At 34.8% G+C, this 25,364-nt stretch overlaps 2 protein-coding genes across 9 annotated transcripts in view; both read left to right on the top strand.

Annotated features, from left to right (window-relative positions):
- LOC145662498 (copper-transporting ATPase 1-like) overlaps positions 1–606 on the top strand; it is a 178,241-nt gene extending 177,635 nt beyond the window's left edge. For both annotated transcript variants that reach the window (XM_081728134.1, XM_081728133.1), the window contains exon 20: positions 138–606. In XM_081728134.1, the coding sequence (XP_081584260.1) occupies positions 138–149 (12 nt within the window). In that variant the 3' untranslated portion in view covers positions 150–606. The remainder of the gene's footprint in view (positions 1–137) is intronic.
- Positions 607–14,927: 14,321 nt separating this feature from the next.
- ATP7 (copper-transporting ATPase 1) overlaps positions 14,928–25,364 on the top strand; it is a 361,543-nt gene continuing 351,106 nt past the window's right edge. For all 7 annotated transcript variants that reach the window (XR_014127060.1, XR_014127059.1, XM_081728114.1 and 4 more), the window contains exons 1-2: positions 14,928–15,083; positions 22,062–22,354. Coding sequence is in view for 5 of the 7 variants with exons in the window: in XM_081728114.1 (XP_081584240.1) it covers positions 22,099–22,354 (256 nt within the window). In the remaining 2 variants the exon portion in view is untranslated. The remainder of the gene's footprint in view (positions 15,084–22,061; positions 22,355–25,364) is intronic.

The raw sequence follows: 25,364 nt of genomic DNA, 5'->3' as shown, positions 1-25,364 counted from the left end.
TTTTACCTAAAATTACTTTGTAGTCATTAAGCTTTCCTGGCCAACAGTTCAAGAATACCTACATATATAGTAGTTGCTAAGTAGCTTTGTTCGTATTACATGTTAATTTACATATATATTTATCTGTTCAATTTTAGGGAAATAGATAAATTTCGAAAGTGAAAGTGGACACTGATTAAGTTGTGGCCATTTCTAAGATTATGGTTGCTCTAATTGGAATTACTTATCCATGATATTGAGTAGTCATTATTCTGCGCCTTTTCTATGATAAACAGCAGTAACGTGTGCTAGCCATAATTTTATAGAACTTACTCTCTTCGCATGGAAGTGTAACTATTATAAATGTAATACTTAAAACCTGTGAATTATTATACAATAAAATTAACAATTGCCTTCTTTTCCGCTTTACGTATACTGGTACATGAATATTATGCATTTCAATCAGTTCAAACGATGTAACTATTTTTACAAAGTGTAATATGTCTCTTTATTTTGTTCAATAGTTAGATAATTTTGATTTGTATGTTTGTGTTTTAGTTTCAAATGTTAGATTATTTCAATACAGTTATGAAAAGAAATGAATAAAATACATTTCACAACAAGAACAAAAAGTTTACCTTTATTTTATGAGCATAAGTACATGAATCAGAATTTTTAAATATTGATTTCATAATTATTCAACAAACTGAGGAAAACTTGCTCTAAGTTTTTAAATATATGAAATATATATACAGTTGGGTATTTAATAATACAATACGAAATTCTGAATTAAGCTTATCTGGCATATCCCTAATTCTGTAAGCATATAGTTAGATTACATATACAGAAAACACAACTGTCTGGTTAGAAGAAGGAAATTAAGGAATTACACTTATAACAAGTTGTAAACTTACTTGTCAACCGAAAGAAATCAAGAGAAAGTGCGATAGCTAATGTGTAAAACTCTTTTAAACTACTATGCAAAATAAGTCTTTAGTTTTACACTTAACAGATACGAATTTAAGAGAAAAATTAGTGATTATCCAGTAAATTTAAGATTTGATGAAATGTGAAAGTAGAGTGAAAAGGGAGAATTTCAGGATATTTCCTGAACTGACATTCATCAAATTTCACCACGAACTCGGATAGAACCACAAGCCATTCATTATAGACCTACACGTTTTATCACTGTACCACCATGAGATCTTATATAGATACTACTACTGAAGAATGCGTCAGACACTCGATTTTCTTATACAGGGTCCGGATGCTATCCGTTGAGCTCTTGCACACAACAACTAACTCATTGGTTGATCTCCTTTCATATTTTGCAGCCTGGCAGGCTTTAAATTGTCATTACGTTTGTTGTGCATACTACCAGTCACCTTAAATGACGTACCAATTTCTCCACTAAGTTATGCATGACTGATGCTGTCTAGGTGTCCTGTGCTGCGTCTCTAGTATAACTGAGACTACCAGACAGGGAAACCACATTTGCTTTTTCACCTTGCATCTGCATCTCCTTTCACTCACTTATTTGTACCCAGTAATCTGAAACGAGAAAAGGAAAATTTATAGGTAACCTACTTTCTGAATCAATCAATCTGACCAAATATAATAAAACAAGTACTGGGCATCAGAGAAGTTCCACCCAATAAGAAAAAAATGAAAATTCCTTTTTTATTGTTCTTTTGCTGAGCAAATTATCCTGTCGTAGGGTAAACATGAGAAAATAATACTGTAGCGTGGACCTGAATATTACTCACATTGAGATTTTGCCAGTAACTTCAATCGAAGTCAATTCGAACGACAACTAGTATTCCACGCCATCCTGAGACGATTGCTGGAAAAATTCAAAATAATAAAAGATATAAGCAAAACAAGAGGTCCTGCTTATGTCCCTAGTATGTGCAATAATGTGCTATTCCGCCTACAGAATGAGTGGGACTCAACGGATAACATTTGAACAATAATATGATTTTCTTTATGGTGCAGAACTTTTCGAACTCCTGATATTTGTACATTTGGATTGGGGTATTTATACTGTAGTTCTTTGGGTCTTCCCCAAAAATATTTCAATAATTGTTGTAAATATGGGTTTCTATCGTGTTTATATATATATATATATATATATATATATATATATATATATATATATATATATATATATATATATAGAGAGAGAGAGAGAGAGAGAGAGAGAGAGAGAGTGAGAGAGAAGAGGCGACTTACAAGAGCCCAAATATCGAACCAACTCATATAGGAGTTCGGCAGAGTGACCAGATCTGAAATTGTTTGGAAAGAAAGAGTAGAATGGCACTTCAGATTCACAAACAGATACCTAAGTCTGCCGAACTCAGCTCAACATCAAGTACCGGTGCTAGAAACATTGCATGCCGTATTGGGTTCGGGTACCAAATGGCTATGTGGAAATCTTTAATGGATGAGATGTATCATTATTTCCAACTAGTAAAAAGACTTCATTAGTATTTCGAAGAAAAGTGAATAGAAGTTCTATATAGATAGTTAGGAATCAATATTTAATTCGGTACACCATGTTCGCTCATGACACAACATTTACTAGAGTCAGCATCTACAATGCTCACAATTATTGGCATAATTGGACTGAGAAAATTGCAACTATTGCAATTCAGTTCCAGCGACGATTTTCAGTAAATATGTAAAGTACCATGTTAATTAGACCAATAATCCCGGAAAGTAATCTAAATGGAACTAAAGGAATGTAAGAATCTCCGTTGCTTTCCTTGAGATGCTACTCCTGCGTTGGGGGCATACCATAGAACATACGTCAACAAATGCACTTCCAACGGGACGGTACTTCAGCCTACTTGACAAAGAAAGTGAATGAACCCAATTAGCCTTCACATGCCGTTAAATTGGACGTTATGATTTCATACATTAGATTTAACTTCCACAGAATACGCTACCTGGAAGTGGTGAAATGTGAAATCAAACATCTCTACGTAACTTATTCAAAAGATCCGTTAGGGTGCAACAAGTATAAAAGACAATGCAGTTGCTGTTTACAGATGTACACAATACTTGCGTCAACGTATACAGTAGAAGCTTGTCTTTAAATGAACAGAGGAATCTTTGAGCGCTTGTTATAGGTAGGAAAGTCAATATTTTCATGCTATAGGTTCTAAGATACAGGAGAGGCAGATTATAGGTAAGTCACATGTTTTTTTTCGAAAACTATGTACTATATGTGGTTATATAAATGATAAAAACACTTGTGTACTGCAACACGTAATATTTGTGAGGAATCATTATTACAAAATATTCAACTATGAAAGTAGAGCATTCGTGATCGGAGATCTCATACTGTACGGGTCTGCGTCAAAGCAAAGCAACTTCTGCGTTTTAGCACTTACAATTCCTTGTTCCAGATTTTGCGTTGCGTTGAAGTCCGCAAAATCTTTGAAAAGTGGTAAAGCCACAGATTTTCGAATAAGGCCCCATATCGTGATTTCCGAAACCCTGAATACCGCCATCAGCAAAAGAGAGCGAAAACTAGGTTACTGAAATTAATACTGTATACACGACCAGGATTAGAAGACAGTAATAAACAGGTCCGTTGCCAAAACATTAAAACAGGAGGCTGATATCATTTTAACTTGAGTAAATCTTACATTTACATATTTTTTTAAATTTTTTAATGTAAATTGAACACAGCAAGTGTACACTTATTGATAGTGATCAGCAGTATAACATGTAAACATAGTTACAATTCATAAATCCTTCTATATAGTAAATTATATACTTAAATCATTGATTTACATATAAAGCAATCATATCTATTGTAGGACTTCCCATTTGGATAATATTATACAAAATGTAATGAGCGATATATCAATTACGTTCGTGCTCTCCAATACTTTGTGTTTGTAACTGCAAACGCATTTTCTTGTTCGGGACATGATAGAAGATTCCTGACAGCAATGTTACTGAATCAATCTCATTATATGTAAGTTTATTTAAAAACATGAAAGAAAATTAGTCTTTCTTGCTTTGAGAGAATGCAATAAAAATTTGATAGAAATACCTGATAGAAGTTCCTGTATGCAGTTAATTTAACACATAAATTTGCATTAAATTGACTCTAGATACTGTATATATTTTTGTGTACTAGATTTCTAAATTATCGACGCGTATTCTAGTTTAGAACGTTCATATGCATTATATAAAATTTTAAGCACAGTAATATTCTTGAACCCATTTCGCAGTGTCATTATAAACCCTATATTTCTCTAAGTCAACTTTTACAATTAGATTCAGACAAGTATCAAACGAGAGATTTAACACACCAAGAGCATTTATACGGTCAACTCTATGCAGTTTTATGCTATTTATATTATTTCAAATTCCAAGTATTTTTATCGAATAATCATTGCACTGCATTTCTCACACGGAAGGGTCCCACAAGTTGTCGCTAAAATCTGAATGCCGCATACTACATCTGATAGAACATCATGAGAAATGAAAATGATCAAAATTTAAGGTCCTATGGACCAGAAGAATAGGAGCTAGAGGACTTCAAAATTTGAATATCCAAAATATTATATCATAGAATTATGTACGTTTAAAGAGAATATCTTGAAACCCGTTAAAGTAATCAAAACCAAAGTTATACAATATAATGAAAACAAAATGCTCTATCCAACACCACAAACAGTGTTGCCATAGGTGAAACAGTGTTGTCAACTCAGCATAAAGTATTTTATTTGAAATAGCACCATATACAAGTGTGCACAGATTTAAAATGCACTATTATTACTAAACGTAACAGTGAAGTGTAGTGGTACAGTGTTGCACACTATTGAAGCTACATGTGCTGAAAATGTACAATACAGAAGTCTGATATGTGGCAACAAAGGATAATAAAGGAATGCACTAGAAACAAGGGAGCACTTTGCATCATATTTCTGTAGCCCCAATGAATAAACAGACAACTCGCGAACACAAAATGATATACGCGAGGAAAGAAACACTTTCTAATTCTGTAAACTGGTTCTCGATTATCTTATCAATATTTGGAAGAGTACTTTATTGATTTCTGTCTTTCGTGTTAAGTGACATATTCTTTTACTTCCTGGGGCCGCGGTGCCTCAGTGGTAGAGCGTTCACCTCTGGTGTCATGGGGTCTCGGGTTCAAATCCTGCTCCCGCCAAGTGAACTTTGTGGTGAACAAACACCGTGTGCGTGGTTTTCCTCGGGGTTCTCCCGTTTCCTCCCACTTTCTTCATTTCACTCATTACTCATCATCACCGTCTCCTTTAGCCTAGCCGGCATAACCGTGGGACGTAAAACTCAGAGATTTCATTTTCTTTTCTTTTACTTCCTCTCCAACATATCATATGATTATATTTGTACACTGTAATATTTCCATATTACATTGGAAACGTAATTATTTTATTACTATCTCATTTCGTTTTTAGTCAACCAGGATAGCCGTGTGGTCTAGAAAGCTAGACAACCGACATATTAGGCATCCTGGGTTCCAATCTCGCCTCAGACATATTTTTGTTATACTTTTCACTTTACATTTCTTGTAATCTTTCTTTTTCATAGTGATTCGGATCCCACTTTACAATCCTATATAGCTTCGGAGCTGACACAGGACGTAAAAATGAAGAATGTCTTCCCAAGAGCATTGTCCTTGGGATGGCTAGGGCTGATCACCGTCATATCCAAGTTTACAAGTTAAAAAATCATCCTAAACGATTGTTAAATCAGTCAAAGGATTTGTGTGTCAATGCTAAAGTTGACATTGAAATCCGTGATGGATGTACTATTGATGATGCGAAAAAGTTCCAAAATAAGCTAATGCCTCATTACCAAATTGTTATTTACGGAAAGAACCGATCGACTCGAGACTACACTGTAATTTATCCTGGAATACATGCATCAAAGAAAATTTTCATTTTGTATACTGAAGGACACTATGAATTAATTACAAACATTAGAACTCTATTGAACAAAAATGGGTATTGCCAGTATTGTTTGGAAGGATATTATCATACAGAAGATCATAAGTGTAACTTCAAATGTAGGATGTGCGAGAAGTATCACGATGTTTCTAATGCTAATAATGATATTAAACGCGAATGTAGTGATTGTCGCAGACTGTTTTCTTCAGAAGAATGTTTTGCCAATCATAAAACGGTGATTGTTCGCGGAAAGACTTTATGCGAAACAAAAACAATTTGTGTCCAATGTGGTGATATGGTTGACATGCGAGGTCGTAAGTCTGAACACGAATGCGGTGAACGTTATTGTAAAACGTGTTATACGTATGTGAACGATGACCACATTTGTTTTGTTCAGGCTGCTACTTTGCAACATGTAGAGGCCTTTTTATACATAATCTTTGATGTAGAAACAATGTTACTTCCTAAAAATGAACAGGGAGAACAAGAACATTACGTGAATTTCGTAAATTGTATTCATGCCTGTTACAAGTGTAAGGATGGAAAGCTGGATGATCCCTGCTTTGTATGCGGAGATAAAAATGGTATCCGTTCGTTTGATTTCCAAGACATTGATGGATTTGTTAATCATGTAATAATAACTCGACCAATGTTTAAAAAAATCATTGTACTTTCCCATAATGGGAGTAATTATGATATGCAGTTCTGTGCTAAAACTTTGATAACGAGCCATCATCATACACCTGAAGTAATAATGTCAGGGCAAAAAATTGTTGAAATGCGTTTAGGACAAAAGATTTACTTCCGTGACACATATTTGTATATGGGTATAAAATTATCAAAACTCCCTACAACTTTAGGCCTATCTGGAAATTTGAAAAAGGGAGATTTCCCATATTTATTTAACACTTTGGAAAATCAAAATTATGTAGGTCCGGTTCCCGCTCTTGAATATTTTGATCCTGACTCGCGAAGCACGGAAGAAAGACAGCAACTAATCGCCTGGCACCAAGAACGTGCTGCAAGTGGCGAGGAGTATAATCTCCAAAATGAGATTTTGGAGTATTGTCGAAATGATGTCAAAATTTTAGCAGAGGCTGTATTTAAATTTTCAAACTTAATTGAGGAAAAAACGAATGGCATTCAATGTTTTATCGTCGCGCCTACTATTGCTAGTTTGGCCATACTGACCTATCGTACCTTATATTTGCCTAAAGAAATTATTCCAATTATTCCACCCTATGGGTTCGACCATCGTGACCGACAAAACCTTAAGGCAATGTACTGGTTACGGTATTTAGAACGTACCAGGGGTAATAAAATCCAACATTCCGGGAATGGATTGGAAAAACGATTTGGGAGGTATAAGGTTGATGGTTTTGAACCTCGAACGAATACAGTTTTCGAATTTCATGGTTGTTTTTTCCACGGGTGTTTAACCTGCTATCCTACACTTCGACACGTGTCTTTGGATTCCACCTCTAAGCAAGGTATATCCTTACAAGACCGATATGAAAGAACCACCACGAAAATAGCATTCCTGAAAAAATTAAATCTTAATGTTGTTCAAATGTGGGAATGCGAATGGGATCATTGGGTGAAGACTGATAAGACCATGCAGGAGTTTATTCAAACTCACTGTAAGGATCTTATTGATCATCTAATACCAAAAGATAGTTTTCATGGTGGTCGTACAGAATGCTTTAATGCTTTGTTCGAGTGTACCAGCGAGGAAACCGTGGCATATTATGATGTAACATCGTTATACCCTTGGGTGATGGCACGTAAAACAATGCCTGTAGGTAAGCCAAAAATATACAAGGGGCCAGACTTTCCAAACGTGGAAAGTATTCATGGGTTAGTAAAATGCACTGTTTTACCCCCAAATGACTTGTATTTTCCGGTGTTACCATATGCGTGTAATGGGCGTCTTTTGTTTGGGTTGTGCCATACGTGTATGGAAAAAAGTATTGACAATTGCGTGCATAGAGATTCCGAGCGAACCTTAACGGGCACATACTGTACCCCTGAACTCCATGTAGCTTTACAGCTGGGATACAAAATTCTGCAAGTAATTGAAATCTGGGAATTTAACCTGGTTGGCGGCGAGGAGGATAATTCAAATGGTCTGTTTGAAGACTATGTGAATTCCTTTCTTCAAATGAAGCAGGAATCTTCGGGATTTCCTGCTTCTTGCAAAACCGAAGAAGACCAGCAAAGATATATTGCAGACTATTATGCCCATGAAGGCATTAAATTAAATTATGATAATATGAGGAAGAACCCGGGATTGAGGTATATTTCTAAAATATTCCTCAATTCGCTATATGGAAAATGGGGACAGCGAACGGATTTATCGCAATCGGTAATTCTCGATACTCCTGATAAATTTTTGACTTATCTGTGGGCACCACAATACGAGGTGCAAACTGTATTACCTATTGGAGAGCGGCATCTCATTGTAACGTATAAAAACATTGAGAACAAAAACAAACCATGGAAGTTCTCAAATGTTGTCCTTGCCGCGTTCATCACCTCATGGGCACGTCTAAAACTTTATGAATTATTAACAACAGTAGGGGCTGACCGTGTGTTGTACTGCGACACCGATAGTATTATGTTTGTACAGCCACGTAATGAAAAACTTCCGCTTTCTTTGGGTTCCTACATGGGTGAACTAACTAACGAAGTTCCTGAAGGGTGGGAAATTAATGCATTTATAGGAATAGGGCCAAAGAATTATGCGTTCCGTTTAAAAGAGGAAGGGAGCTTCTTTGCATCGTCGACACTGGTAGATTTCAAATACATAAAGCATGCTGCATCCCTGAAAAAGAGGTCTATATAAGTTCTTTAGATCCTCTTTCACCTGCATTTTCAACAGTACTTTCTCATTGCCAATCATCGGTGGCCTATGAGAATGGATACAATTTCCGTGGGAAATGACAATATGCAATTTCGAAGAATTAAGACTGTTTAGTTAAACAAAGTTCAATACACTATATTAAATTTTGCATACAACAGGCTGCAGAATAAGTAGAAGGTTACCGCGAATACAAGACGGCTAAGAAACCACAGGTCACAGAAAAGGTGTTGCAGAAAATGAGGAAAAGGAGGACGTGAAAATGGGTTGATATGGAAGAGGGTAGAAAGATGTACAGGAAAGTTAGAAAACGAGTTGCGAAGGAAAACAGACAGCGCAAGGGAAGAGTTTTACAAAAGAAAATACAAGGACATAGAAGAATGGGAAAATATGAGGAAATGTACAAGAAGGTGAAATGTGTGGAACTGTGGATAAGACAAGAGGATAGATATTACGATGGCAGTACAAAAAAAAGAAAAAAAAAACGGGAAGGTAGTCAGCAAAGGACTAGGAAGTCAGCAGGAAAATGAAAAGAATATGTTCACGAATTATATGAGAGGAGGGATAGACCGTGTGGCCTTTAGATGTTGAAGTGAAAAATAAAGTATCCGAGGATGACAAAGGGTTTTGTATTCTTCGGGATGACTTTGGAAAAGCTATATCCGATATTAGGAATGGAAAGGCAACTGGGATAGATAATACGGCTTATATCAATCGAATTCATTAAGAATATGGGAGACAAGGGCAAGAAAGAATACTTTTGATTCTGCAATGAAATACATAAGATAGGAGAGTGGCCAAAAGACTTCCTGAAGAAGATCATGATACCGATGGCTAAGAAATCGAACCCAAGGAAATGTGAGGATTATAGAACTATTAGTCTTATATCTAAGGAAACAAAAAATTTGCTTCGAATTCTGAACTGAAGGCCATATGGAAGAACAAATAAAAAAGTTGAGGAGGAACAGTTTAGGTTCATGAGAGGTAAGGGTACAAGAGATTCAATTGGATTACAGTATTAAGAGTGATCGATGGAAGGTTTATAATAAAAGGGAAAGAAGTGTATGTAGTATTTCGTGATGTGCAAAAGGCTTTTGACCGCGTGAATTGGGCATTGCTATTGGAAATTCTAAAGAAAGTTAGGTTAGAAAGGAAAGTAGAATTCATAAGAAACTTACAAATGAACCAACAAGTAAGTGTTAGAATAGGGGAGGAAATGACAGAGGAGAGTGCAATTGGAACGGAAGTTCGACAAGGATGCTGTCTTTCGCCTACATTATTTAATATATATCTGGAAGAGATAGTGAATAACAGCCTACAAAAAGAAGACAACATTTTAGTAGGAGGTAGAATGATTACGCGTATACGGTTTGCAGATGATATAGCGCTTGTTGCAGAATCTGAAAAGAAAATCAATAAGAAGTTAGAAAACTTGATGAAGGGCTGTGAAGAATATGGAATGAAAATATATGTTAGAAAGACAAAAGGCATGGTGTTTGGAACGAAGGGATCGGTGTCAAATATAGAAGTAGGAGGGGAGAAAATAGAACAAGTGACTAGTTTTTGATACATGGGTAGTATTATTAGTAATGATATGAAAGGTGAACGTGAAATAAAAGCAAGGATAGAAATGGCGAAAGATGTCTTTAGGAGGAAGAAGATACTATTTTGTGGGACCTTAAATACAGAGTTGAAAAAAAAAGTCTCATAAAGTGTTTCGTGTGGAGTATTCTACTGTATGGTCAGAAACATATGAAACTGTATGGACATTACGAAAAAAAGAAAGAAAGGACTGGAAGCTTTTCAAATCTGGATGTGGAAAAGAATGGAGCGAATTAGCTGGGTCAAACGGAAAACAAATGAGATGGTGTTAGAAATGGTAGGGAGAAAAGAACAACGTTAAGTTTTATTAAGAAGAGGAAGAGAAACTGTTTGGGGCATTGGATAAGAAGGAACGGTATCATGAGGGTCGTTTTAGAGGGTATGGTGGCAGGAAACAGAGGGAGGGGGCGAAGGAGATTGCAATTAATGGACGATATCAAAACAGAAAAATCGTATGTGAAGACGAACCGCCTTATGCAGAGTCCGTTTGACGTATGATTAGCATCATGCTAAAAGCCTAACTACCTGCAGGAAACATATGTTAGTCGGACTCTTTAGTATGGCACTAATCACGCGTCATTACGACTCTGCATAAGGCCCGAAGAGTTTAGTGGAAGGCCATGGAGCATTGAAGCTTCTCAGCAGCAAGTGATCTGCCAATAATAGCAGTAGCAGAATACCTATGGTAATTAATTAAACAACACCTTATAGGATTAAAATATTATTAACCTACGATACTACCATTTGCTAATATTTTGCTTTGTTGGTAACAAAAAAAAAAAAAAACCTACAGATTTATTCAGAATACAAGCATTTTGTAACAGAAAGTACTGTCATTAAAATTAGTTTTATTTAAATTGTAATAACTTCCAAAAAGGCAAAATTGTTGAAAAGAAACAAAAAAAAAAAAAAAAATCAAAAAGCATTACGTGACAAAGGGGGAAAGGGGTTCGCCCTTGGGTTACGAAGTGTGCCAGTGGGAGAGAGGGGCTAAAAATTTGCCATGTTTAATGTACATAAATTCTCTAATTATTCCCCCTAAAATTCCCCATTTGTGAATCTCGGCTCTAATCCATTATAGCAATTCCAGTAGCCTTAGTTCCAATTGCCACTATAGTTTTGAGACACGTTCAAAAATACCCCATATCGCAGCTTCTAATTGCTTTTGTTTCACTCTTCAACAACAACAAACAAACGAGAAACGAAAAGGAGTCATCCGTATGTTATGGAAGGTTGAATGGTATTATGAATCATGTAGGATTTTCCAAATGTGTAAAAATATAATGACAAGTGGATCTGTGACTCAAAATAAAACGAAGATTACCTATTTTACATGTAAGTTACTGCTTATATTTCTTTGTGCCCTATTCCTGTAAGTGGATGTAAAATACTGAAAAGAGGATAGTATCTCGTTAGTGGATTTATATTTCCGTGTCAAAACAATCACAATTTACATTAGGTATAAGATCTTTATATGCTTATTTTGTTCTTCCTTGCATTTTATAATTTACTGTCCATGTCGAACGATCAAAATTTTATAAATATTAATAAATTAAATAATATTCACATCGTGTCCTTTAAACCATATTTTTGGTAACGAGTTTACTTAGTGACAATGTATCATTTTATGCGAATAATTACAACGTTTTTATGAGCTAAAACCGAGAAAGAAATAGAACTAGGCGAATGTACTGTACCGCCAGACTATACAAAAATAATAATAATAAAAAAAATACCAAATATGCTACATTTGGTTAGATTAGGTTGAAATACGAGTCAGTTAGTGTCAAAAGAGGTGTGTAAACTTTTACAGTTTGGAATAGAAAATTACTATTTACGTATAAATACAGGGTCCATACGTATGGCGTAAAAACACGAACCAATCTATGTGAGGTGCTACTAGAAAGCACGAATGCTATCCAGTCGAGTTAGGGCTGGGCAAAGCTGCTATGTCGTTGTGGGGATATCGAAAGGGAGCACGCAGGTTAGCTACGGTGGGTATGTATGTAAACGAGAGTAGTGAAAACAGGTGGCTTTTGGCTTTTGGCAATGATGCGAACTTCAGTAGCACTTGTTATGGTTTTATATTAGTAACACTCTACTTGTAAAAATAAAATGCGGGTACACTTGAGCAGACGGTTCTACAAATAGAAAGTTTATAGCTAAAATACGATGTTAAACATTTTCTGCGAAGGAATGAAGGTATGAATATAACTGTCAGTGTACAGGATATTGAAATGGATTTTGAGTGATAGTGAAAGTATTGTATGTGTAAAGTGTGCTCTTGCGCTTTACTCGTTTATACGTATATCCCTGTCGCTACCGTTCGGACCCCCTGCTGCACTCTATCCTGACTCGGTTAGATAGCATTCGTGCTTATTAGTGGTCACCTAGCAGAAGTTGGTTCGTGTTTTATGCGCTGTAGTTTTTATGCCATACGTCTATACTGAGCCCTCCTGAAGTCAACCTGCAAGAAGTATGGAGAGTAAATGCTTAGCAGACAGGGCCAAGAAGTACGTAAAAAATGGAAGATGCAAGGCTTAGGCCTAACATAATCTAACCTAAACTAACCTGAACTAACCTAAATTAATCTAGTATTAATAGGAATAAGCGAAATTCTATAATTTTTTTCGAAAATTATGCCGGACCCCTACGCTAATATAATCTAACATAAAGTAATCAAAACTAACCTAATGTGAATAAAACCTACCGAAATTATAACTTTTTTAGAAAAAATAGCTGGACTCTTTTTGCTAAACATTGGGATTACAGTATTAAGAGTGATCGATGGAAGGTTTATAATAAAAGGGAAAGAAGTGTATGTAGTATTTCGTGATGTGCAAAAGGCTTTTGACCGCGTGAATTGGGCATTGCTATTGGAAATTCTAAAGAAAGTTAGGTTAGAAAGGAAAGTAGAATTCATAAGAAACTTACAAATGAACCAACAAGTAAGTGTTAGAATAGGGGAGGAAATGACAGAGGAGAGTGCAATTGGAACGGAAGTTCGACAAGGATGCTGTCTTTCGCCTACATTATTTAATATATATCTGGAAGAGATAGTGAATAACAGCCTACAAAAAGAAGACAACATTTTAGTAGGAGGTAGAATGATTACGCGTATACGGTTTGCAGATGATATAGCGCTTGTTGCAGAATCTGAAAAGAAAATCAATAAGAAGTTAGAAAACTTGATGAAGGGCTGTGAAGAATATGGAATGAAAATATATGTTAGAAAGACAAAAGGCATGGTGTTTGGAACGAAGGGATCGGTGTCAAATATAGAAGTAGGAGGGGAGAAAATAGAACAAGTGACTAGTTTTTGATACATGGGTAGTATTATTAGTAATGATATGAAAGGTGAACGTGAAATAAAAGCAAGGATAGAAATGGCGAAAGATGTCTTTAGGAGGAAGAAGATACTATTTTGTGGGACCTTAAATACAGAGTTGAAAAAAAAAGTCTCATAAAGTGTTTCGTGTGGAGTATTCTACTGTATGGTCAGAAACATATGAAACTGTATGGACATTACGAAAAAAAGAAAGAAAGGACTGGAAGCTTTTCAAATCTGGATGTGGAAAAGAATGGAGCGAATTAGCTGGGTCAAACGGAAAACAAATGAGATGGTGTTAGAAATGGTAGGGAGAAAAGAACAACGTTAAGTTTTATTAAGAAGAGGAAGAGAAACTGTTTGGGGCATTGGATAAGAAGGAACGGTATCATGAGGGTCGTTTTAGAGGGTATGGTGGCAGGAAACAGAGGGAGGGGGCGAAGGAGATTGCAATTAATGGACGATATCAAAACAGAAAAATCGTATGTGAAGACGAACCGCCTTATGCAGAGTCCGTTTGACGTATGATTAGCATCATGCTAAAAGCCTAACTACCTGCAGGAAACATATGTTAGTCGGACTCTTTAGTATGGCACTAATCACGCGTCATTACGACTCTGCATAAGGCCCGAAGAGTTTAGTGGAAGGCCATGGAGCATTGAAGCTTCTCAGCAGCAAGTGATCTGCCAATAATAGCAGTAGCAGAATACCTATGGTAATTAATTAAACAACACCTTATAGGATTAAAATATTATTAACCTACGATACTACCATTTGCTAATATTTTGCTTTGTTGGTAACAAAAAAAAAAAAAACCTACAGATTTATTCAGAATACAAGCATTTTGTAACAGAAAGTACTGTCATTAAAATTAGTTTTATTTAAATTGTAATAACTTCCAAAAAGGCAAAATTGTTGAAAAGAAACAAAAAAAAAAAAAAAATCAAAAAGCATTACGTGACAAAGGGGGAAAGGGGTTCGCCCTTGGGTTACGAAGTGTGCCAGTGGGAGAGAGGGGCTAAAAATTTGCCATGTTTAATGTACATAAATTCTCTAATTATTCCCCCTAAAATTCCCCATTTGTGAATCTCGGCTCTAATCCATTATAGCAATTCCAGTAGCCTTAGTTCCAATTGCCACTATAGTTTTGAGACACGTTCAAAAATACCCCATATCGCAGCTTCTAATTGCTTTTGTTTCACTCTTCAACAACAACAAACAAACGAGAAACGAAAAGGAGTCATCCGTATGTTATGGAAGGTTGAATGGTATTATGAATCATGTAGGATTTTCCAAATGTGTAAAAATATAATGACAAGTGGATCTGTGACTCAAAATAAAACGAAGATTACCTATTTTACATGTAAGTTACTGCTTATATTTCTTTGTGCCCTATTCCTGTAAGTGGATGTAAAATACTGAAAAGAGGATAGTATCTCGTTAGTGGATTTATATTTCCGTGTCAAAACAATCACAATTTACATTAGGTATAAGATCTTTATATGCTTATTTTGTTCTTCCTTGCATTTTATAATTTACTGTCCATGTCGAACGATCAAAATTTTATAAATATTAATAAATTAAATAATATTCACATCGTGTCCTTTAAACCATATTTTTGGTAACGAGTTTACTTAGTGACAATGTATCATTTTATGCGAATAATTACAACGTTTTTATGAGCTAAAACCGAGAAAGAAATAGAACTAGGCGAATGTACTGTACCGCCAGACTATACAAAAATAATAATAATAAAAAAAATACCAAATATGCTACATTTGGTTAGATTAGGTTGAAATACGAGTCAGTTAGTGTCAAAAGAGGTGTGTAAACTTTTACAGTTTGGAATAGAAAATTACTATTTACGTATAAATACAGGGTCCATACGTATGGCGTAAAAACACGAACCAATCTATGTGAGGTGCTACTAGAAAGCACGAATGCTATCCAGTCGAGTTAGGGCTGGGCAAAGCTGCTATGTCGTTGTGGGGATATCGAAAGGGAGCACGCAGGTTAGCTACGGTGGGTATGCATGTAAACGAGAGTAGTGAAAACAGGTGGCTTTTGGCTTTTGGCAATGATGCGAACTTCAGTAGCACTTGTTATGGTTTTATATTAGTAACACTCTACTTGTAAAAATAAAATGCGGGTACACTTGAGCAGACGGTTCTACAAATAGAAAGTTTATAGCTAAAATACGATGTTAAACATTTTCTGCGAAGGAATGAAGGTATGAATATAACTGTCAGTGTACAGGATATTGAAATGGATTTTGAGTGATAGTGAAAGTATTGTATGTGTAAAGTGTGCTCTTGCGCTTTACTCGTTTATACGTATATCCCTGTCGCTACCGTTCGGACCCCCTGCTGCACTCTATCCTGACTCGGTTAGATAGCATTCGTGCTTATTAGTGGTCACCTAGCAGAAGTTGGTTCGTGTTTTATGCGCTGTAGTTTTTATGCCATACGTCTATACTGAGCCCTCCTGAAGTCAACCTGCAAGAAGTATGGAGAGTAAATGCTTAGCAGACAGGGCCAAGAAGTACGTAAAAAATGGAAGATGCAAGGCTTAGGCCTAACATAATCTAACCTAAACTAACCTGAACTAACCTAAATTAATCTAGTATTAATAGGAATAAGCGAAATTCTATAATTTTTTTCGAAAATTATGCCGGACCCCTACGCTAATATAATCTAACATAAAGTAATCAAAACTAACCTAATGTGAATAAAACCTACCGAAATTATAACTTTTTTAGAAAAAATAGCTGGACTCTTTTTGCTAAACATTGTTCAATGGAGCTCCTCATTTAGTGCATACTCTGTTAAAAGAAATACAAAGCTGTAACCTAAACTGAAAATGTTAGAAGAGCGTCAAAATTGGGTAGAGTCCTCTGCTCGAATAATGTCTAAAATACAACTTCTGTACACGTGCAGAGATATACCGTCGTAGTGGCCACTTAGCAGGTTAGGTTACACGTTTGTTATTTTTATATAATTCTATAAAACTCAAATAGGATATGTCACAACTTTGGCATATACGCGCCATTTTCACACTGTATTTCCCGCCACTAAATCAAAACAAGTGTACCTCTCCGTCAAATAGCCTCTACATACACTGCCGCTTACATCAGCAACAACCACTTTCTTAACTTTACCTATTCCCGCGCTAAGCTTTCACTAACACTTTGTCACAGATCAAAATTAATTTTCCAATTCACCCAGTAGATTTCCTAAAATTAGTCCGATAATACAGTACTTAACCCTGGAATTATATAATTTTATCATAAATCATGCATAGTCGTGTTTCAAGTGGGTTTCATACTCCACTTGTAAATGCTTGTCGTGTTAGTTGGTCAACTAATAATTTTAATGTGCATAGTAAGAACGATTTGAATAATATGGGACACTTTTCAGATTAATATCATATCAAGTAGGTCGTTCTTAATTGTTACCGTCCGTTAGTGGCACTAATCTCGCAACAAGAGAATTGCAAACTGGTATGACATTTTTATGATGACAGGTATCGATTTCGTGGCAATTACATATGTTAAATTTACAATGGAGAACGTTGAACATAAATCCACAAATTGCGGCAAAACTCTGCGTTCCTCAGTATTTTGTCGGGACGCCGGAATACAACCAGTAAGGCGGGTGGTATACGAACCGTAGTATTAACTTTGGTAGTTTACCTAAAAAGTTATCCACTTTAGTAGGAATATTTGCACGTCAGCAATTTTGTTTCGTAACCTGAAGTGTTGGAGCCTGAGTGAGCGAGGCAGGCGAGTAGGAGAACTTTAGTTGCTCGTAAAGTTTCCCTACATTGCATCTTGAGAATTCTATAGGTAGCTTAATTTTACGGTTACATTCAAATGCAACATTTATTCTTTGGCAACCACAAAATGGTTAACGTGTAAATTTTGAAGTGCTTTTGTAAATAGTTTCGTGATATATATATATATATATATATATATATAATTCGTGTATAGTAATTAATTTTATTTTATTTTTTTAATCTTAGAGCAAGAATTTAGAAATTTATTACCTAGCAGGTAGAACAATGTGTTTGGTTTGCAATATTTTGTAAGCAGAGAACAAATCTGAACCTTAAGTGAATTCTAGAAGTCTACGTTCTTCACTTGTAAGATTGGCTAATGAAAACAACCTCTGGAAGGCAGTCTAGGTTCGCTGCTATTTCTACTGTTTCTTTTCAATATGAGCAAGTTTAAAGTCTGACTTTTGAGGGAAATCAGGTATAATGGATCTTGATAACAGCGTACATGTGATATAGCCATAACGCAATTCTCTAATACCTGAGTATGACAGGCTAACTTTACGATATTTCTGGTGGGCTCTGTGTTGGAATTAGTAATTGGTTTAATATCATTATCTCAAACTTCCCGTAACATTGGGAGGTGTTAATGGAAAATGCTTGTTTTGAAGGAAATACTAGCTTTTAGAAAGCTTTTTTTTTTTTTTTTTTTTTTAATAATAATAATAAATATTGTGAGTTTTGAATGTAATTGATTATAAGGGTAGTTACCGTCTGTTTTGGGGATGTTACGTTTATAATGCTTATATAGATTAATCATATATAAAGAAGTTATACCAGGTGTATATTAAATCATATTTATATTTGAAGCGTATTATATATTCATATGCCATTTGAAAGTGTTATTGCTCGTTAGTACGAATGTGTTTCTGTAGAATATCTATTTGTTACAGTAGTAAAATATCATATTTAATACCAACCGGGGCCGATAAAATGGGATAATATTCCAGTAAATAATTTCACTATAATCGGTAGCTTCAATGTTTATCGTAGATGGCCCGAAGTATCTAATCGTTTATCCTTTAGAAACGCATCATTACTTTTAAAATTCTTCTAAATCCAAGCTCTCGAATGTGTTCTTTGTCATCAACGATCATACCCAACGTAACTTTTGAGGATGTGCAAAGAACACAATGCGTTCACTCACTAGATTCACAATTTGTAGTAGGTCATGCGATGTGTGAATTGCTAGAAAACACGTTTAGGACCGTCAGCAAAAAATTTGCAATTTTTGATGTTGAACCACGCAGGAAGGCATGGTTTCAAGATAACTAAGTTGTTTCAAGTTTTGAGAAGGCTTGGGCAAACTTACTACAACCTGAGCAATATATTGGCCGAAATTAGGCTTCATAGAATGTGACAGAATGCCACGATCTCGAACTGACAAACTTTATTGTTCGGGATATATCTAATAGATGCTGCTGATCTTTGCTTTCATGATATTCCTGAAGTTAAACAATCTACAGATTCACACTTGACCGCAGGGAGCTTTTCTCGTCCACTAAACTGTTTTCCAATCAGCCCCAAAAATATTTTAGTCCTGTGACAACACCATCTATATACCGGAAGATATGACGGAAGGAAGGGGAGTTCATTAAAATGCAGTACACACACGTACACAGTACTGTAGTGGTTTTCCCACGCAGTGTTTCTAGATTGAGCTGCAAGTAGCGGACTGGGTGACACGCTACTTTTTGGGCTACCTTTAATTATCTGCAGGCTGTAACTTCTAAGAATGCGCTACTTTTTTATTTTTATATATGAAATCAGGAATTATTTGTTTTATATAATGCAATAAAGAGTTTTGTTTGTTGAGTATTCTATTCACAATGAACAACAGTTTTACTAAAACTAACATGTTCGACAGTAGTTCAACTCTTCAGATCTAACAATATTAGACTTTTGTACTGTTGCAGTATCACTGACCATTTTGCTGTCTCAATTAATGTTTGGACCTAATAGTTACGCGGAGCTGTGTAAACATGAACATTGCAAATTTAATTGTATTATTCATATTAATATAATGTGCAAGTTGAATGGGAGATCAATATTAACCCGGATAAATTTAAACCAGTAAACATAATTCCATAAATCTCACATCCTTCCTTATCATTTGCCACAAACCGCATGAAAATCGGACTTCAGTTAGAAATTCTAGACCCAAATGAAATGCGTGAATTTTAAAAGAATCACCCTGTACAAAACTAAATTTATTTGGGTACTAAGTTCGATATATTTTTCCTTTTTAAGAAACTGAGAGGGGAAGGGGTATATTTGTTATCCACTGAATCAACATTAATATGTTCTTTATTGCAATCGGACCGACAGTCCTATAAACAGTTGTCTATAACAATTTACATTATAATCTTAACTCCTTATTCCGTTCCAGTAGAGAAAAATACCGAACCTTCTTTAGAAGTATAATAAAAAAAAATCTTAAAAGCAGTGCAGACGTAGTATCTAGGTCCCTCTTCGGTATACATGAAAGTTCGTCTAGAAATAGCTTTTATATGCGCCACACTTTGTTTTAGGCGAAAGGGTACTTCCATCCGAGAGAGCGTAGGGATGGATCGTTATAAACAATGAGTAATACCGCTTATTGGTCGCTGTTGGAAACAAATAATAAGTTAAACTTTAGAAGGCCAGTAAAACGGGTAAATAATTTTTGTGATAGTAAACACAATAATATCTTATTTGTGATTCAGTCTTAAGTTGCATTTTGAATTTTAGTTCTGATCAGGAAGTACTGTAAGCAGTCTTCAGAAACATAAGTGAATACTTGCAAGATGCCTGCTAAAGCTGCTAAAAGGAATTTACTTCGGCAATATACTGCTAACGATTCCAATTTTTCAGCAGACGGAAAGGTCTGTCAAGTGTCAAAAACAATTGAGTTATAACAAAAAAATCACATTTTGAACAACACAAGAGATCTGTCACTCATAAAAGCAATGTTACAAGAAATAGAAAATCGTCATTATTTCATCCATGACAAGTTTTACGGTATATGGTAAAAGATTTTATACTGTCCCATAAAAAATTTTTGTAGCGAGAAAATGTTCGCTCCACACTACATAAAATCCTTTTTACATCGTTAAAGTCGGTTGGCGAAAAAAGTAAGAAAAAAATTCCTACGAGTAAATGATATAGTTTCTTCTGTGAAGGAAGTTTTTTTCTGAAATCTCTTAGTCGAATTCGGACGTTCAGAAAGATGATATCAAGAATACCTCTTCCTCCAGAATCAATAATCTCTCTCTGGAGAACTTGGTTGTTAGCTGTATGGTACTACGCCGATTATTATGAGGAAATAATGTGTCATAGAAAACAGGCTTATCAACAACACCGAAACCACAGATGATTGCGGCCGTTATATTGCCAATATTGTTATCGAAAAATGGGATCCTGCAGAACCAGGTAAACTGCATCTAGTTCTTTGTAAATAACTAGAGAAAACAAATCACGCCACAATCGCTTCTGTTGTTAGGAAAGCCCTACATATATTGTATCTCTGTAAGACACTTTTTGTCAGTGTCATAGACAGCACCGCTTGTATTTTGAGGGCAAAGAATTTTCTCCAGGATAGGAAAAATGGCAGTTATACTTCCATTCATCAAAACCAACTTCGCTGACTGACCTGCTTTAACTGAACACCTAAGGGGATCACTGTTCTACTAGACAAAGCAATGAACATAATTGAAACAGTTTTAAAGGAAGATGTACCAGGGATAGTGAACGATATATTCTCCTCACAACTTTCTTGAGTTCTGATACGAAATTAGGGATACGTGAAAATGCAGGAAATAACAGCAGCTCTTCAAGTGTAAGTAGCAAATTGGGAACTATCGTGATGATTGAAAGCGATGGCATGTATGAAGTATGTGCCGTAATTTTATGTAGTGTGGAGCGAACATTTTCTCGCTTTAAAAAAAAAAAAAAAAAAAAAAAAAAAAAAAAAAAGTATAAAATCTTTTACACTATGTATTGTAAAAATGAACATTTTGTTCTGCGTTTTGCAAAATTACTTCTCAATTAAAAATACCAACTGTGGTTCAAATTAAGTTGCATTGATGTATGTTACGTCTTAGAAATAATAAATTTTTAAAAAATGCAATAATTTCAATGAACAATAACAAGATTGAGTTTGTAATTTCAGATTAACATAAAAGTGGCTAAAAAATCATAAAATGGGCTAAACTGTTTGTTTAAAAATGCTAAAATGGTGTTCATAAAAACCTAAAAATCCGGGCCTTATTTATCAGAGTTCATAAATCAAGGAAGAGCGCCATGAGCTCAAATTGTATTGTTGGTGAGGGTGACGTATTAAACCTTATAGTGATAAAGGTGATATAATTATAATATTTTCTAATTTGGAAATAACTTCTAAATCTAAGAAGTTAATTTTTCAAAATTGTTAGGTACATTTAGTGCGCTCTGAAGTAATGTACTGTAAATCTAAATACTTACGCATATTTAGTGATTTAAGATTTTAATTCATTTTATTTTTTGTTCGCAGGATTCATTGATGTAGCAGCTATTGCTTTGTAAGCAAAATGCCATCGTCAACGCGGATTTCCGTTCGAGGAATGAAATGTGATTCGTGCGTGCGAAGTATATCGTCTCATATCGGTAATGTTGATGGGATAGCTTCTATTGATGTTTCACTCGAGAAAAGTGAAGCTTCTGTGATTTTTAATGACGATGTCATTTCATCTCAAGAGGTGGCAACATTGATTAGTGACATGGGATTTGAAGCGGACGTAAAAGAAGTTATACCTCCTAGCCGCAGCGTGACTTTTCATATTCAAGGTAGGATTTTTTTTTTTTTTTTTTAAATTTTGTATTTAGTGTATTTGGTCCCATAGATGCCAAAATAACCACTAAACGTTCAAAGTAAAGTCACTACAATAATACTAAACATGATTCTATCTCGATATTCAAGCTCTGCGCTCTTATCCCTGTGATTTTGTGAACTTAGCCACAAGCTGTAAACTGTTATGCCAGGCTGTATCAGGTCTGAGGAAAGACTAGTAAGTTTATTAAATAAAGATCCTGTATCTTGCTTGAGCTTAAATTGTATTTACTATATTATTTTTAATTTTTATTATTATCGATCTAGAATTAAAATATTGTTAATTCAGATTTTTAGTGATTAACAAGAAATAAAATTTCTCGTCCATTTGCTAAGAATATATCATTGCTGAGTCTTATTACATCAATACACAACCTGTCCGTTTTGCCTCGTTCGTCACCTATATTACATTTGTAATTTACATTTTCAAGGTTATCTTTGAAACTTCGATAGTATATATTAATTGACTTAATTAATTAACCAGGTAAACAGCAATAATTTTTATGTTTTTGCTGCTCCTTAGTGTCAGTATCTAGGACTTTATAATTATTCACCTGATTTTAGTGTAATGGAAACTTGATTTTGGGGAAAGATTTGGAGGCCAACAAATTAACTTCAAATTGCAACCAAAATTGATCTTTTTACAGATCTGGTGTAACAAAATGCCATGATGATACTCACTTCTTATGCATTTTTTAACGTTTAGAACACTTTCCCCCACCCGCCTCCAATTCATCTTCAATAGTAGGTCTATAAATCAAGTTGTTTCGTTTGGTTGTTCAGTAAGAGATTAATACAAAATAAGTTTCATCGAGCATATTGCAAGTTACATTTAAATAGATGTTTACCACCTAAGGATTACGTTGCACTAGAGGAAAAGGAAATCTTTTTCTCTTCAGAATTATTTGCAGTGAGATTTGCTTCAAGACGATGGTTCTTCTTACATTATGTGTATTTGTAATAATACTAGCCTGGAAATTGTATAAAGTTGCGTCGCTAAGCTTGAACATACTTCTTCAATCTGCTTCTGTTTCCTTCAAAAAATGAAAATATTTGATAGAATGTCAAAAGTGGCTGAAGTTTATTTTCGTACTTCCTTTCAACCACTTTATGGGTTAAAATAAAAGACGCAGATATGTATGTAATCCAAGTGACCTATGCCACTTACAAATGTAGTAGTTACAAATGTCCAGTTCTAGTTCCACTTCCAATTCTTCTCTTCCTATGAAGAAAAGAAAAAGCTTTTATTGTGGCACGTTACACTATTTCTTGGTGCAATATATACTAATGTATTTTTAATTATTTATTTTTCCTCTCTGATTATAATGTATAGTGTACTTTTTAATTGTTTTCTTCAAATATTTTAAATTTAATTAATTTATTATTGTTACTTTTTCAGGGAGTTTACATATCTTTTTTTTTTTTTTTTTCTATATTGTTACGTTATTAATTTATAAATACAGTACAAGTTGCATATTCATTTTATCATTGTTCAATGCTATCAGTAATTTTATTGACAATGAACCCTGTCCCACTTTTTAATGTACAATTGTTAACAAATTTTCTCAGGATTTGGGTGTTCTTTTTCCTTTCGCCTCCTCACATTAACATATCAGGTTGTCTCGGCGTTGCTATTTGTGTAATGCATTTGGTGTACGTTCTGAATGTAATCACAGTCGTAATAGTTGAATTATATGACGTCGTTTAACATCCTGGGGTTTATGCCAGGAGTTTGTATTTGTTACTGTTGATATTTCCCAATAGAATCTCCCTGGTTCCATTCTGTTATTTCGCTTTAATTGTTTTATGAGTATCTTTACAGCAGGGTTGACATGCGTGAGAAAGTTGCTGCCTGACGGGAGGCTAGATCTATTAATATATTAAAATTTATGATACTATGTGCTTTAACATAACTAAATTTTACTGTAACATTATTTTTTATAATTGGGACAAGTTTTGTTTTAATATGTTCCATGTGGATCTTTTATTCCGGTTTGAGATAGTACTAATTAAGACATTTAACGCATCTGTGCATATGCATACCTTCGTCACATAGTTCGTTTTTTATGTATAATAAAGGCTTCCATATAGCAAAGGCATCGTCTCAAAGATAGTTGTATTTGAGGCCAATTTATATTTAAAAGTTGTGTTTACAATCACTATGTGCATTACTGCCTCAACTTTTGAGGAAGGATTGATTTGGGTATACATTGTGAAATAAGAAATGCGGTAGCAGGGAAGAAGGGGAGCTTTGTAGATTTTTTTTATCGTAATATTTGTAGGTCTAATTTTGTGCAGTAAGGTAGCTTTTTGTTGACATTAAGTATTGATAGTTGTAAAATTTGCATTAGTCTGTGTTCTGTTATGGCAAATCTTGACAATACGTATTTGTATGCAATTTTATCTATTTGAATATCCATCGAGATATTGTTTGTTTCCGCCAATAGCGGTTTTTGTTTTTGATTTTGTTTGGGAGGGAGTGCAAAACGAAGGCTGAGAATAAATGTTCTTTAAGTTTTATTTGAGTTATTAGTTTTCTTAGACATGAAAGAGAAGAACGTGTGGGTCATAGAGCCATTTCGATTCAAGACATTGTTTTTAACTTGCTTGTAGGGGTTTTGAGTGCATGCTTCATTTCCGAGATGTTGAGCCTATAAATAATTTTTGAAAGTATTCTTAGATAGTCCGTGTATGAATTCCATTGAGGTTTATTGACTAAATGTAATCTTAAATATTTAATTCGATTTGTTAGAGTAATTACTTTGCTGTTTATTTTAAGTTGAATTTCCTGACTCCTTCGGTTTCTTGAAAACTTTATTATATTAATCTCCCCGTTCCCCTTTTGTTGTCAATCCATGTAAATTTCTCCAGGTATTTATTATATGTTGGACCCGGGTATTTTTTCCCTGCAAGTATTTAGTAAACAGAACTATATCATTCGAAAAATATAAACAAACATTTGTGAAA

The sequence above is a fragment of the Thermobia domestica genome, chromosome 10 (genome assembly GCF_964235325.1).
Source record: "Thermobia domestica chromosome 10, izTheDome1.hap1.1, whole genome shotgun sequence".
NCBI classification, from domain to species: Eukaryota; Metazoa; Arthropoda; class Insecta; order Zygentoma; family Lepismatidae; genus Thermobia; species Thermobia domestica.
Note: the sequence above shows the minus strand (reverse complement) of the source record. Positions and strands in the feature narration are given on the sequence as shown.